Below are 14718 nucleotides of genomic sequence, written 5' to 3'. Positions count from 1 at the left end.
ACATGGATGGTACAGGTTTCTATTACTGGTATTATAATAGTGCAGGTGTCAGTTCTGTCCTCCTATAGTTGTGATAGTACTGATTACAGTTACATGGATGGTACAGGTTTCTATTACTGGTATTATAATAGTGCAGGTGTCAGTTCTGTCCTCCTATAGTTGTGATAGTACTGATTACAGTTACATGGATGGTACAGGTTTCTATTACTGGTATTATAATAGTGCAGGTGTCAGTTCTGTCCTCCTATAGTTGTGATAGTACTGATTACAGTTACATGGATGGTACAGGTTTCTATTACTGCTATTATAATAGTGCAGGTGTCAGTTCTGTCCTCCTATAGTTGTGATAGTACTGATTACAGTTACATGGATGGTACAGGTTTCTATTACTGCTGTTATAATAGTGCAGGTGTCAGTTCTGTCCTCCTATAGTTGTGATAGTACTGATTACAGTTACATGGATGGTACAGGTTTCTATTACTGCTATTATAATAGTGCAGGTGTCAGTTCTGTCCTCCTATAGTTGTGGTAGTACTGATTACAGTTACATGGATGGTACAGGTTTCTATTACTGGTATTATAATAGTGCAGGTGTCAGTTCTGTCCTCCTATAGTTGTGATAGTACTGATTACAGTTACATGGATGGTACAGGTTTCTATTACTGGTATTATAATAGTGCAGGTGTCAGTTCTGTCCTCCTATAGTTGTGATAGTATTGATTACAGTTACATGGATGGTACAGGTTTCTATTACTGGTATTATAATAGTGCAGGTGTCAGTTCTGTCCTCCTATAGTTGTGATAGTACTGATTACAGTTACATGGATGGTACAGGTTTCTATTACTGGTATTATAATAGTGCAGGTGTCAGTTCTGTCCTTGGTGGTCGATGAAAAGTTTCAGCGTGAGCTTGACGGGGTAACACACAATGAGTGAGTTTATCAGTAACTCTCTGAGCAGACGTCACAGAAGTTTCTCTCTTTTGTGAACACAATCTAAAGGTACTTCCTGTTTTGACAGACTTCAAAATAAAAGCACTTCCTGAAATTACTTAAAGCATTTTCTCTTAATAATTATCAGCTTTGTTATGACTCTTTTGCTATTAATAATCAACTGAAATATCTGAAAACAAATAATGCATCCTTTTAATGTAAACTTCACCCAACATGAAGTAGCTGGTTTTCTGTGAACTCCAATAAATCTGTCCAACAGAGGTATTTCAGCCTTAGTTACCACACAGGGAATCCAGCTGGGACCCAAACCTGGCTGCAAACTGGGCCATTAAATAAGGCTACATTAGCTTTGTCTTACACAAATTATTTATAAAAGTTTTAGGTGACGATAATTTTCAGTTTCAAAAAATCCTGGAGGAAACCCTGTAATCCTCTGAAATAGTGAAAATCCAAAGGTGCACCTTGTTCTTGAGCAGAAACTTGTTCCTGCAGATGAGGATCTCCCTCAGCCATTTGAGCACCTCTGTCCCGTTGACCATCTGCTGGCCAATCAGTTTGCGGCAGATGAGCGAGAGCACCTGCGAACTGCACAAAGAAACCAAGACAGAGGCAGGTTAGCATCCTGTCCATATTCTTCCATCATTTCATTTCTTCTAACTGCATGGGGGGGGGGGGGGTGTCTCAGCTGACAGTAGGTTCATTAGGGATCTTCAGTATCTACATCTGCAACTTAGAGCAGTGGCTCGTAACCTGTATAATATAATATAATATAATATAATATAATATAATATAATAAATAATTTGTTGTTAAATGTTAAAGAAAAAATACAAATACACCAATAAGATAATCAAAGCCTGTATGAACCCTCTAAAACACATTTTGGCTGCATTTTAAAACATCATGCTATCTAGTAGCCACGCCCTCTTGACCTCTGAAACTTTGTGACCCCCACAGCCAGAGCAACAGTCTTGTCAGGTCAGACAGATAATTCATCTGAGGTTGTTTTTGTTTCTGTTGTTAGTGCATGATCATATGTATAAAAGGCCGTGTCTGAGAAACCTAAAACCGCAGATGACTCAGTATCAGAACTATCTCCAGTTACCTTAACTTTGGTTTTATTGAACAGGACAGTTTTGGCATGGGATGGGGGGGGGGGGGGGGGGGGGGGGGCTGGCTGGTCTTTGAGCATCCCTCCCTGTGTCTGTGACACTGGGTCAAGAAAACCACGTAAAGATGTAACCGTTACCTGCAGCTTTTGATTTCAAAGTTGAATGTTGGTGAAATAAACACTAAATTTCACATCAGATCAAAATAACAAAGACAGGACCAAGGCTCCTGTAGTCCAACGACATATTTAAAGACATTAACTGACATTTGTTTGACCTTTTGAGGTCAAAGGTCACAGCACCAAATGAAAGCCCATATGTGACTTCTTATTTATTGCCAATAGTAATTATATTAATATCTTCAACTGTTTTGAAGTTAAAGCACCCAAATGGGGATTTTAAAAACTTCAAAAATACATTAAAAAATTCAAAAAGCAATATTTCTCAAACTTGGTAGACCTTGCCCCAAGGAACCTCTGCTATAAATTTCAGCTTATTCTGGCTGACGGTTTTGGAGAAGAAGTTTCTTGAAAAATTACAGACGAACGACAACTGATAGCGATAATCCATCGGACGTTTTGGGCCATTAAGACTAAAAATGGGTGCAATCCAAGTTCTTAATCAACAAAATGAAAACAATGTAAAAGACAGCCATAAATTGGTATTCTGACAGTGATAGTAATAGTTCTAATCTCTCCCCCTAACTTTAGAGCCCATATGAGCAGACTTTAGCCAGCCAGTAAAGGGGGGTTTGAGTTTATTGGATTGTACTCTGGACTAAACCAAAAATAAAAGGGTGAAAACCAACGCTGAAGTCAGTCCTGTGTCTTTATGGGCCCCTCCTTTACAGAAACATGAGTAGATGGCTGGTACCTGATGTCCCAGAACGTCTCGATAGGGGCATCAGGGTTCCACAGCTCTATGGTCTCTGGCTGGTGTAGAACTAACAGAGCCTGGTGATGGACGGGAGAGAAAAAGGAGTCAGTCACATACGATCAACCAGGAGGAGGAGATCCAAACTAGAGCTGGAGCTATCTGTTCAGTGTACACCCAACACAAATCTGAAAGCATCAGGTGTGTTTGTGAACACTTCTACTAAGTCCAGGTCATCCTGTGAGCGTGCACATGCAGAGGGGCTTTGGTGTCTGACCTCCATGGCTTCCTGGGACAGCTGTGTGGTGTTGGTCAGAGGCACCAGCTGCACCAGGCCTGTGATCAGCTCCGCCGTGCTGCTCTGCATCTCTGAAGCCTGTTTTACTGGGTTCTAAACACAAAGACAAGTGGCAACCGCCAATGTATGGCTTGAAAAAGTACAAAACTGGAGATTACAAAAGACGAAAAAGGAACCAAAACAGGGCTTTGACACTGTTGTGGGGTGGCTCACATGCAACATGAGTTTGGGGTCAGCGTGGATGAGTTTGACCAGAGCGAGGAGGAGGCACTTGTAACTTCGAGTGTCCAGTTCTGTGGCTTTCTCTTTGAACTTAAGGCTGGTGGTCACCTTCCCTTTGAATGTCAGACTCTGTGGATGGAGAACAAAGGGAACGCATGAAGGAGGCTCACAAAACCCATCATTTCAAACCATTTCATGGAAAATAAAACAATTTATAAAGGATTTTTGCATTGAATTGAGAAAACGCACCCTTGAATGAATGTAACATTCTTCAGTAATGTTATTTAAGTCACTGAAATGTTTGACTGAACATAACATAGATGTATACAGTCAGAATGTTTTGTGGAAGATATTCAACAGACTAGCCTATTTGTCCTTACTTATCTTGAGCCACTTGGACGTTTGTAGTTTGTCTTATCTTCAACTTAGGTGAATATATTATTGACAGTTCACTTTAAGGAGTGTTTATTCTCTAATTTAGGCTAAGACATGGAAAAGGTTGCAAAAACAAAGTCTACCAAATTAAAGCCACAGTCCTTGATTAAGTTCTGACGTCTTTTCTGTCAGCATATGGTAAGCATCATAGTATAATTACCTACACTATATAGACAAAAGTCTGTGGACATGTTGAATTCAGGTGTTTCTTTGCTAACAGGGGTCTGGGGTATAAAACAATAATGATTAATGCTACAATATAGTTTTATATTGGGATAAATATCATATTGATATTTACCCCACCCCCTGAAGGGGAGGCAAGGGGTATTGTTTTTGGTTCAGTTTGCTTGTTTCTTTCTTTGTTTACACTCTAGCAGCAAAACTATTGGTTGAATTCATACCAAACTGGGTCTATAAATAACCAGTGACCCAGAATAGATGTGATTACATTTTGGGAAAAGTAGATCAAAGTTAAATTTTTTTTATGAATTTTTAAAATCTTTTTTTCCATTTACTTATAATGGGTGAAATTTCAATCGCAATAAAAACATCAATTTTAACTCAATTTACTTAAAATGTGGCAGAGATTATTAGAGATTAAGATCTAAGTCATAGCTTGGTTTTTTTTTTTATCTTTTTCTTTTCCCAATTACTCATGATGGGAAAAATTCCAAATGTCTATAAAAACATCAATTTTGTTTCAATTTACTTCAAACTTGGCACATATATAATTTTTATATTCAACAAACATTGAATATGGATGAAAGAGTGGATTGATGCCAAAATAAGATACAGTACGTGCAAGGGGTGGGGTTTGTTGTGCCTGGCAACACCTGTTATTATTAATATGTCAAATCCTCATGAACAGGATATGATGTGTCCCAATATTTATGTCCATATAGTTTAGAAACATCAATATTTCACTATAGTTTAATGGTAGATTTTTCTTCCTCAGTCAGATATGATGAAAGTAGATGGTTATCTGTGGTAGAATATTGTTATTAACAGTCAAAGCAGGAAAAATACTTTAGAAATTCAGAGGAAGAACATTTAAAATTATAGTTATGGATAAAAAGAAACAAAATCAATGTTGAGAGAAATTAAGTAAAAACCCCCTCTGAGGCATTTTGGAAACAAAGATAATAATTAAAACCAAACTAACCAATGCAATGATATTCATCCCATAATATAAAACTATATTCTGACATTAATCATTATTGTTTTGTATCCCAGACCCCTGTTAGAAAAGAAACCCCTGAATTCAATGTGTCCACATACTTTTGTCCATTTGTGTATGACTTAGGCAGTTATGAGCTGAGGATAACGATATTATAATTGGAGAGCAAATGACACATGTGCATCTACTCCTAGCTTCGTTTCAAGATGTAAGGCAAGGCAAGTTTATTTCTATAGCACATTTCATGTCCAGGACAATTCAAAGTGCTTTACAGAAAACATAAAAGCATCACAGGAGAGGCATACAAATACATTTAAGATGAGAGAAAGTTCCAATAGAAAAACATTAACATTAAATATTAAAATAGACATTAAAATCATCAGCGATAAAATGCGATTTTACAGTTCATTTAAAAGACATTATTTAAGAGTTTAAGTGGAAGCTGCAGTAACAAATAATGTTTTCAGGTCTGATTTAAATGAGCTGACAGTTTGAGCAGACCTCAGGTATTCAGGAGAAAACCTACTCCATGACCAAGATTATGGAATAACCGTTGTTTTCTGACAGGGACGATGGTGACATGAGACTGATGAAGCTATCATTATTACCTGATGATCAGATTCTGACACTGAACTGAAGCTTGGAAAAGTGCATTCATTATTCCATAAGGGAATGAAACAGCTTCTGGTCATCTGCCTTCATGTTTAGTCTTTTGATTTGAAGCTGTGTGTGTGTGTGTGTGTGTGTGTGTGTGTGTGTGGGGGGGGGGGGGGGGGGGGGGGGTATATTTTCAGATTCTAGTGTGTTTTTCCTCCTGTTTCAGCTCCTGCAGCTTCAGCTCTAACATGAGTGTCATATCTAGTGGTCAAATGACAACATCCATCAAAGGTTGTTCCGATTATCCCAAAGTTTAGGTACTGTGGTGAGTTCAACCCCTTACACTATGGTCCTGTTTCTTTTCTAAATTATTTATTTAAAACCACCTAAAACAGTGTTTTTCAACCCTGGGGTCGCCTGGAATTTCTAGTAATTGATAAAAATTTTTTAAAAAAAAGCTTACTAATAAAAAATATATGTTGAGTTGACGGAGACAATCCCAGTCCATAGCAGACAAACAGTGGTTGTGAAACTGCAGCACTGTGGTTCTGTTTGTGTGTCAACTGTTCATTGTGGTCAGTTTCAGATGCTGCAGCTCTTTCATAATTCATAGTTTCAGTTCTTGTTTGTTCAGTATTAATTGTCCTCCTTGTAAATCCCAGCTGGACTGACTGGACAGATCCTGAGTCTTTAATCTACACCTGGATTTACTGCCTCTGTCCACAAGAATAGACATTATATAGACTAAATGTCCTCTAACATTAACGTTTATTTGAAACATAGTATAACTAACTATTACATGATCAAAAACAAATTAATTTTAGCAAAATAAAATGTCTCCGTTTAGAATGTCTGGGGTCACCAGAAATGTGTGATGTTCAGATGGGGTCAGGAGATGAAAAAGGTTGGAAACCACTGACCTAGAACTTTGTGGTTTGCTCAACTTTCCCTCAGGACCAAGAATCATCCTTTAAACTGCACAGAAATAAGGATCGGACATTTACGGTGATTATTACTGATATACACGTGTTCCCATCTTCTCTTACTGGTGTCATGCGGAGCGGAGCATGGGTGGCGATGCCTTGGATGACCCGGTTGAGTGTGTCGGAGAACATGAAGCGTAGCTCTCCAGAGTAGCAGTACACGGCGTCGATCTTCGGCCACCAGTCCAGATGGGACTAAAAACAGACGACACACAGGAGGAGCACATGAGGACTTTGACCCATTCAGACAAGTCCAAGCGTGTCCGCACAGCCACACAGCTCACACTTACATTGGTGATTATTCTGTGCAAGGAGTTGACCAGGACGAAGTGGAAGGTGGAGGGGGAGGAGGAGGCCAAACAGACCTGTAGGACACACACACACACACACACCCACACACACACACACACACACACACACACACACACACACACACACACACACACACACAGGGGTTATCAGCTGAGCTATAGCCTCAACATGAAACCAGTTGATTTGAGCTTTAAACCATGAGTCTCAGTCGACCTTAAAGTGCTGGTTGTTATGAGGGTTGATGCGGAAACAGGAGACGAAGCAGTCCATCATGAGCTCCACGTCAGCGTTCTGGCTACCCGTCCCCCTCCAGAAGGGTTTGGCCGGGTTGAACAGCAAAGCCTGATGGGACAGGGAGGGCCACAGGTCACTCTAGGTCATTGAAAAGCCCACTGCTTCCAAAACACTCCAACCCTTTCATACAAATGCTCAGCAGCGATTAACTCATGATCAACTTATTTATGCGCTGAACTTTTTCAGTGATGGCTCTTAAAAAAACTGCACAGTTCCTGAAACATCTTAAAAATCAACACCAATGTTTTTTTGAAGCTCATTTAATAGAAACAAATACCAGTGAAAATATTGATTTTAATAGACTTCCAAGAATAAGTCCTAACTACTGTTTGGAAGTACAACTATTCAATAGTCCTATAATTGCAGCTGCACATCCGAAAGTCAAATGTGACTGAAACTGATAGGGTTCATAGGAATTTTTTAAGGTCAAAATCAAGCACGTTTCAAGCACTTTTAAGGGTCATTTTCAAATTTTTCCTGCCCAATGCCTTATCACTGGGGTAAAATACATATCTACATATACTCATGATTATTTTTTCCACTTTTTAATCACAATTATGTACATTGCATTATGCTATAAAAGTTTAGAAATTAAAGGAGAACACAAAGTTTAATCTAAAAAAAGGGAAACCACTTGGCGTTCTTCAGACACACTTGCACCGAGACAAAGATGAATTTAAAAATGGACCCAGAGTCAATCTGAGAAGACCTGCTAATTTTCTTTTTTTGACATAAAATTTTATTTTTCAAAATGTATCACCTCTCTGTAAGTAGCACTGGCTTGCCATCTAACCTGGCAGAGTTAATATTTAAAAAGAAAAAAATAAATAAATCACATCACAGTTATAACTGCTGGTGCTTTCAAGCACTTAACCTAAAATTCAAGCACTTTTCAGATCTTGAAAACACAACATTGAAATTCAAGCATTTTCAAGGATTTCAAGCACCCTTTCAAACCCTGAACTTAAGTCATGAACTGTCAGAACAACTACTGGGCGAAGTAAAGGGAAGGTTCACATCTGGTCAAGAAAATTTAATTACAATAATCTACACCAAACTTATATTTTTGGGTAGGTAATTACTTATATTTTCAGGAAAATGTAGTTTGAAATAAGAAAAAATTTGTGAAAAAAAAATTTGAGGAGTTTTTTCTTTTGTTTTGTGACATTTTTGGCTTTGTCCATCTGTGACACTGCCATTTTTCAAAACTCTTTCTATTTAGGTTTGATCAAATATTTTTTCCTCTAACCAATTATTAGGTTGTAAAATAGAGGGTTTAAGGTTCACACTGAATACATTTTAGAATGAAAACATCAGAGGAACTTCACTTTGGAGAACTTTGGAAATCTTGCAAAAAATAGACAGAAATTTTTTGTCCATCCATGATGCAGTAGTTTTTGATATTTTTCATTTAAAAATATTTGAAACTTAATTTTACCCTTTGAGTCTGTTTAAGATGGCATTTAGACCTTTACAATTATGTGGAATATTTATCTTAAACTTGTCTGATTCAAAAGTTATGAATTCAAAAGTAGTGGGCGGTCCATCCGTGACGACCTTGACTCCACCCTACTGTACATTTTTACTGACTCTTACACCAGTAAAACAACAACAACAACAACAAAAAAAACTCCACAAAACAAAATATAATTCTGAACATTTGTCTTTTGCCATTATTGTTGCTAACATGTCACCCAGCTCTACTCTGTGGTGTAACTGTACAACACAGCATCGAATCATAGAAGTACACAGTGTTATGTTGTGTGTTGACAGTTACAAGGAAGTGTAGCAGAAATGTCATGAGTATAAAGTGCAGCAGTTCCAACCTTCAGATCCATGACAATGGACTGGACCAGGAGGAAGATGGTGGAGTGGTCCTCCCAGTTGATGTAGGTGGAGGCTTTACACAGTTTCACACAGGCAATGGCGGCGCTCTCCATCAGCTGCTTACTGCCGCCCTGACCCGCCAGAGCTTTCCGCAGATTGTCCACGAACAGTTTCTGAGGAGAGCACAGGAGGCAGGGTGAGTGTCCGCCAGTTTGTGTGTTTCTTTTTTTGTTTGTTTGTTTAGTAAGTGTTTTTATTGCATATCGAGTCATCCAGAAAAGCATGATAGTCATTGTTTTTGTTTTTTTTATACCCAAACCCATGAACATTCCCACCCTGTTGCACCATAAAAAAAAGATAATTGACTATAATAATAAATAAATAAATAAGGAACACAGATATTAGTCACAAACTCGTATTAATAAGACTAATGTGGAATAAGTGAGGGATCTGCCTCTTTTATGTGATTCAGAATAGGCTGCCAGGTACTGAAGAACTTATTGGCACATTCACTTACAGAATATCTAATTTTTTCCCAAAGTTCGTGTTTTTCTTTTTATTACTTTTGTGTTTGCTCCCACCTTGTTGGCTTTACTATCCTCCACGGTGTCTTTGGAGATGGTGTGTGTGATTTCTGGACAGAGGATGAGGAGGATGATCTGCAGGGGCCACACCGCCGCTTTCCTCTTGGCGCTCTCTGCAAAGCTGTCCACCAGGTCAAACAACTTCTCTGCCGCTTCTGAACACACAAACACACACCGTTAATTCTGAGCTTTAATATTTACTTGGACAGTTGTACTTTGTCCTATATTCAACACAGGTGATTTTATGGACAGTTCACTTTAAAGAATGTTTCTGGAGAAGGTTGCAAAAAAAAAAGTCTATCAAATTAGCGCCACAATCCTTAATTGAGTTGTGGTGTCTTTTCTCCTTCAGCACATGGTTATGGTTAACTGCCCAAGTCATACACAAATGGACAAGTGTATGTGGACATGTTGAATTCAGGTGTTTCTTTTCTAACAGGGGTCTGGGATATAAAACAATAATGACTAAAGTCACAATATAGTTTTATATTATGGGATAAATATCATTGCATTGGTTAGTTTGGTTTAAAATGTTATCTTTGCTTCTAAAATGCATCAGAGAGGATTCTGTTGGGTTTCTGTAAATTGGCTTGAGAGTCTGGTTTCATGTGTCATGACATAACTGCGGTTATGATTTGGCACTATATAAATAAAATTTGGCTGATTGATTTTTACTTAATTTCTCCCAACATTGATTTTGTTTTTAATCCATTACTATGATTTTAAATGTTCCACCTCTAAATTTCTAAAATATTTTTCCTGCTCTGACTGTAAATAATAATTTTAACCATCTACTTTCATCACATCTGACTGAGGAAGAAAAATCTACCATTAAACATTAAGGAAATATTGATGTTTCTAAACTATATGGACATAAATATTGGGACACATCATGTCTACAGCTGTCAGATGTCCTGTTCATGAAGATTGGACATATCAGCATTGACAAGTGTTGCCAGGCACAACAAACCCCACCCCTTGTACGTACTGTAGGTTATTTTAGTATCGATCCACTCTTTCATCCATATTCAATAACTGTTGAATATAAAAATTATATATATGCCAAGTTTGAAGTAAACTAACAAAACTGATGTTTTTATAGACATTTGAAATGAACTATATCATGACTAATGTCATAATATAGCTTTATATTGGAATAAATATCATATTGATTGTTAATATTGATGTTTCTATGTCCGATCCTCATGAACAGGACGTCTGACACCTGGAGACATGATGTGTCCACATATTTATGTCCATATAGTTTAGAAACATCAATATCAATATTTCCTTCAAGTTTAATGGGAGACATTTCTTCCTCAGTGACAAAGTAGAAGGTCAGTTGCAGTACAAAATTATTCTTTTTCTATACACAAACACACACCGTTAATGACTGCACCGTGTGTGTGGAATATTGAGCAAATCACAAAATTAAGGGACAATCACAACAGTTTAAACAAGGTTAGAATCATTCAAAAAACTACAGAAATAAGGACAACTGTATGAGAAGAAACACTCTCACAGACTCACCGTTTTTGCACAGACTCGTTCATTGTACAGACTCTCTTAACACTATCTCCTGCACTGACTCCTTGTGGAATTTGAAGTATTTTTTACTACTGTGTTTTACTACTGTGTGTTTAAGTTTGTGATACTGCTGGAACCTGTAAATTTCCCTGTGGGATGACTAAAGTATCTGTCTGTCTGTCTGTCTGTCTATCTACACTGAACAAAAATATAAACGCACCACTTTTGTTTTTGCTCCCATTTTTCATGAGCTGAACTCAAAGATCTAAAACTTTTTCTGTGTACACACAAGGTTTATTTCTCTCAAATATTGTTCACAAATCTGTCTAAATTTGTGTTAGTGAACACTTCTTCTTTGCTGAGATAATCCATCCACCTCACAGGTGTGGCAGATCAAGATGCTGATTAGACAGCAGGATTTTTGCACAGGTGTGCCTTAGGCTGGCCACAATAAAAGGCCACTCTAAAATGTGCAGTTTTCTCACACAGCACAATACCACAGATGTCACAAGTTTTGAGGGAATATGCACTGGTCATGCTGACTTCAGGAATCTCCACCAGAGCTTCTGCCTGTGAACTGAATGTTCATTTCTCTACCATAAGCCATCTCCAAAGCTGTTTCAGAGAATTCATGAAGAAGACTGTGCGAGGAAAATGGTGGTCACACCAAATACTGCCTGGTTTTCTGACCCCCCTGGACCACCCAATACAGTAAAACTGCACATTTTAGAGTGGCCTTTTATTGTGGCCAGCCTAAGTCACACCTGTGCAATAATCCTGCTGTCTAATCAGCATCTGGATCTGCCACACCTGTGAGGTGGATGGATTATCTCAGCAAAGGACAAAGGAGAAGTGCTCACTAACACAGATTTAGACAAATTTATGAATAATATTTGAGAGAAATAGGCCTTTTGTGTACATAGAAAAAGTTTTAGATCTTTGAGTTCAGCTCATGAAAAATGGGAGCAAAAACAAAAGTGGTGCGTTTATAGTTTTGTTCAGTGTATCTATCTATCTATCTATCTATCTATCTATCTATCTATCTATCTATCTATCTATCTATCAGAAAAATAAAATTATGGCTTTACAGAAAAAGTTAACTGGAACAGTAGTGTTCATTTATTGATAAAATATTCAGATATAACATGAAATGAAAACATACAAAGTTCAGCTACCATAAATAATCCAAAAAAAAGGAACTTGCATGTCTTGATTTGCCTGTTTTACATACTATCTCTACTGGGCTGGTGGAAGAAATGAAAATATCGATGTACATCTGGGACTGCCTTCATTTTTTCCCCATTCCTAAAACACAATGACCATAAAACCTCTTAAATGTGGGTTTTAAAATAGCAGCCTTTTGTAATTACACAATTACACAAGCTGACACTGCAGCTCAATTATTAGTTTGTTTGCTTATTTTTTTATTTCGAATTTAAAACCAAAAACAGCAAAGAAAAACTAAGAAAAAATTAAAGCTGCAAGCAGCATTGGGCGGGACCTCGCACCGGGCGATCCACCTCCCCCGCGACCCGCCTCCCGTGAGATCCGCCTCCCACGCAATCTGCCTCCCGCGACCGTCAACACCTCAGCTCCACTCACACCTCTCCGTCCCCATACCAGTTCCCACCCTTTAGTGTCTGTCCTCCTTACATCTGTACAGAACACCAGCGACCCTCTGCTGAAACCACCATCACCTTTAAATGAGACTTTTATTTTGGAAACCCTACTGTGTGTATGTGCATTTGTTTTGTATGTGAGAGAAAGAATCAGTTTGAAAAATGAATTGAAATTGTATGAATAATTGAGCATAAAAGTGATGATTTCTCACATTTAAGGCTTTTATTTTGGAAAAACCCTATTGTGTGAGCATGTGTGTCTGTGAGAAAGAGTACTTTTGAATGAAGAAACATTGTACAAACAGTTGTGCATTTGGTCATAAAAATGAAAAGAAGTTATGTTATAGTCATTATTTAATTTTTTTAATAGGGGTTTTATTTTGAAAAAATGTTCTATGTGTACTTTGTAATGTGTGCAAAATGTCAAATATCCACAATACAATGCAGCAAAACCTGTTTTAAAATTAAAAAAAAAAAAAATTTGGATTGCCTGGGACTTGAACCACTGTCCTTCTGTTCAACAGGCAGCATCTCTAACCACTGCACTATAAACAGACGTGCAATCATGCACCATAAACAGACGTGCAATCATGCACCAGCAAGACTTTCATAGGGACTTTGTCATTGTGAAAAGTGAAACCAAACATACTCTTCAAAAAATCACCATAATTCCATAACCGTAGGTCGTATCTGAAAAATTCTTTCACTTTTGGATTCTGCAGACTTGTGGGAATTTAAGGAGGTACAACTTTTTTGTTAAAAGTCTGAAATGAATAAGCAGTAATTGCAGAAACGTAGAGTAACTTTCAAAGGCAGATTGCCAACTTCCTGTTAGAGTTAGCTCATGAGTGTCAGTGTATGATTTGTCGGCTCAATCAGACCAACATTTTGGCATTTGTTTCATGTTTCTGTGACATTCCTACTGGCCGCTAGGGCAGATTTTGTGTGTTTTTTAGTGCAAAGGTGGCGCTACAGAGTCCATTTTGGCACCCAAGGGGTTAATTTTGATATTGAATCAAAGTGTTCACCAGCCATGACATACATGGCAAATTTGGTGAGTTTTGGAGCATGTTAAGGGGGTCAAATGGCAGTCTAAAGTGGAAAAAGTATGAAAATAAACAAATTGTTATAAATCAATAACCGTGCAACGTATCTCAAAAATTTTTGCATGTGAGCGTTGTGCTGAGTCCCATGAATGCGTAGATATGTCACCGGTGGGGAAAAACTCCAAAGTGAAAAATGAGTTCCAAACATCGCAACTTTGCGGGCTTCTAAAAAAAAAACTAAGACAGTTAAGACTAAGTTACGAGATCACTTTTTTGAGGAGGGTTCACTCTATCTTTTGGTGATATTTAGAAGTCAATATGACAAACGGTGTAATCGGAGTCAGTTTTAAAAATTTTATTTTGAAAGGCATATTGCGAACTTCCTGTTGGAGATAGCTCATAGGTGTTAGTGCGTGATTTGTTGGGCTCGATTAAATGAAGGATTTGGCGTTGGTTTTGTGTGTCTACGACATTCCTACTGGAAGTTTGCAAATTGAGCATTTTACTTTGAAAGGCAAATTCTGGACTTCCTGTTGGAGTTAGGTCATGAGTGTCAGCGCGTGATTTGTCAGGCTCGATGAGACGAAAATTTTGGCGTTTGTTTCATGTTTCTACGACATTCCTACTGGCCGCTAGGGCCGTTTTTGTGTATCTAGGGGGCGCTAGAGAGCTCATTTTGGCACCTATGGGGTTAATTTTTACATTTTATCAAATTTTTCGCCAGACCTGACATGTGTGCCAAATTTGGTGAGTTTTCCAGCATGTTTAGGGGGTCAAAATCCAGTCCAAAGTGGTGTGTGAATAATAATAATATCATAACGAAGGAAAAACAACAGGGCCTTGCTTGCAGGCAAGGCCTCTCAC

General features: G+C 38.0%; 1 protein-coding gene and 1 long non-coding RNA gene across 4 annotated transcripts in view; one reads left to right on the top strand and one right to left on the bottom strand.

Moving 5' to 3' along the window:
- LOC115416215 (neurofibromin) overlaps nucleotides 1–14718 on the bottom strand; it is a 205312-nt gene that overhangs the window by 155224 nt on the left and 35370 nt on the right. For all 3 annotated transcript variants that reach the window (XM_030129958.1, XM_030129960.1, XM_030129959.1), the window contains exons 8-16: nucleotides 9660–9817; nucleotides 9078–9251; nucleotides 7171–7299; nucleotides 6936–7010; nucleotides 6709–6840; nucleotides 3445–3582; nucleotides 3211–3324; nucleotides 2934–3013; nucleotides 1415–1538 (exon numbers count right to left, since the gene is read on the bottom strand). In XM_030129958.1, coding sequence (XP_029985818.1) covers nucleotides 1415–1538; nucleotides 2934–3013; nucleotides 3211–3324; nucleotides 3445–3582; nucleotides 6709–6840; nucleotides 6936–7010; nucleotides 7171–7299; nucleotides 9078–9251; nucleotides 9660–9817 — 1124 coding nt within the window. The remainder of the gene's footprint in view (nucleotides 1–1414; nucleotides 1539–2933; nucleotides 3014–3210; nucleotides 3325–3444; nucleotides 3583–6708; nucleotides 6841–6935; nucleotides 7011–7170; nucleotides 7300–9077; nucleotides 9252–9659; nucleotides 9818–14718) is intronic.
- LOC115416219 (uncharacterized) lies at nucleotides 872–13344 on the top strand. Its single transcript, XR_003934930.1, has 4 exons — nucleotides 872–962; nucleotides 5747–5752; nucleotides 12386–12395; nucleotides 13333–13344. It is a non-coding gene; the product is annotated as an uncharacterized LOC115416219 (long non-coding RNA).

Source organism: Sphaeramia orbicularis, unplaced genomic scaffold, assembly GCF_902148855.1.
Source record: "Sphaeramia orbicularis unplaced genomic scaffold, fSphaOr1.1, whole genome shotgun sequence".
Taxonomy (NCBI): domain Eukaryota; kingdom Metazoa; phylum Chordata; class Actinopteri; order Kurtiformes; family Apogonidae; genus Sphaeramia; species Sphaeramia orbicularis.
This window is presented reverse-complemented; position numbering and strand designations above follow the sequence as displayed.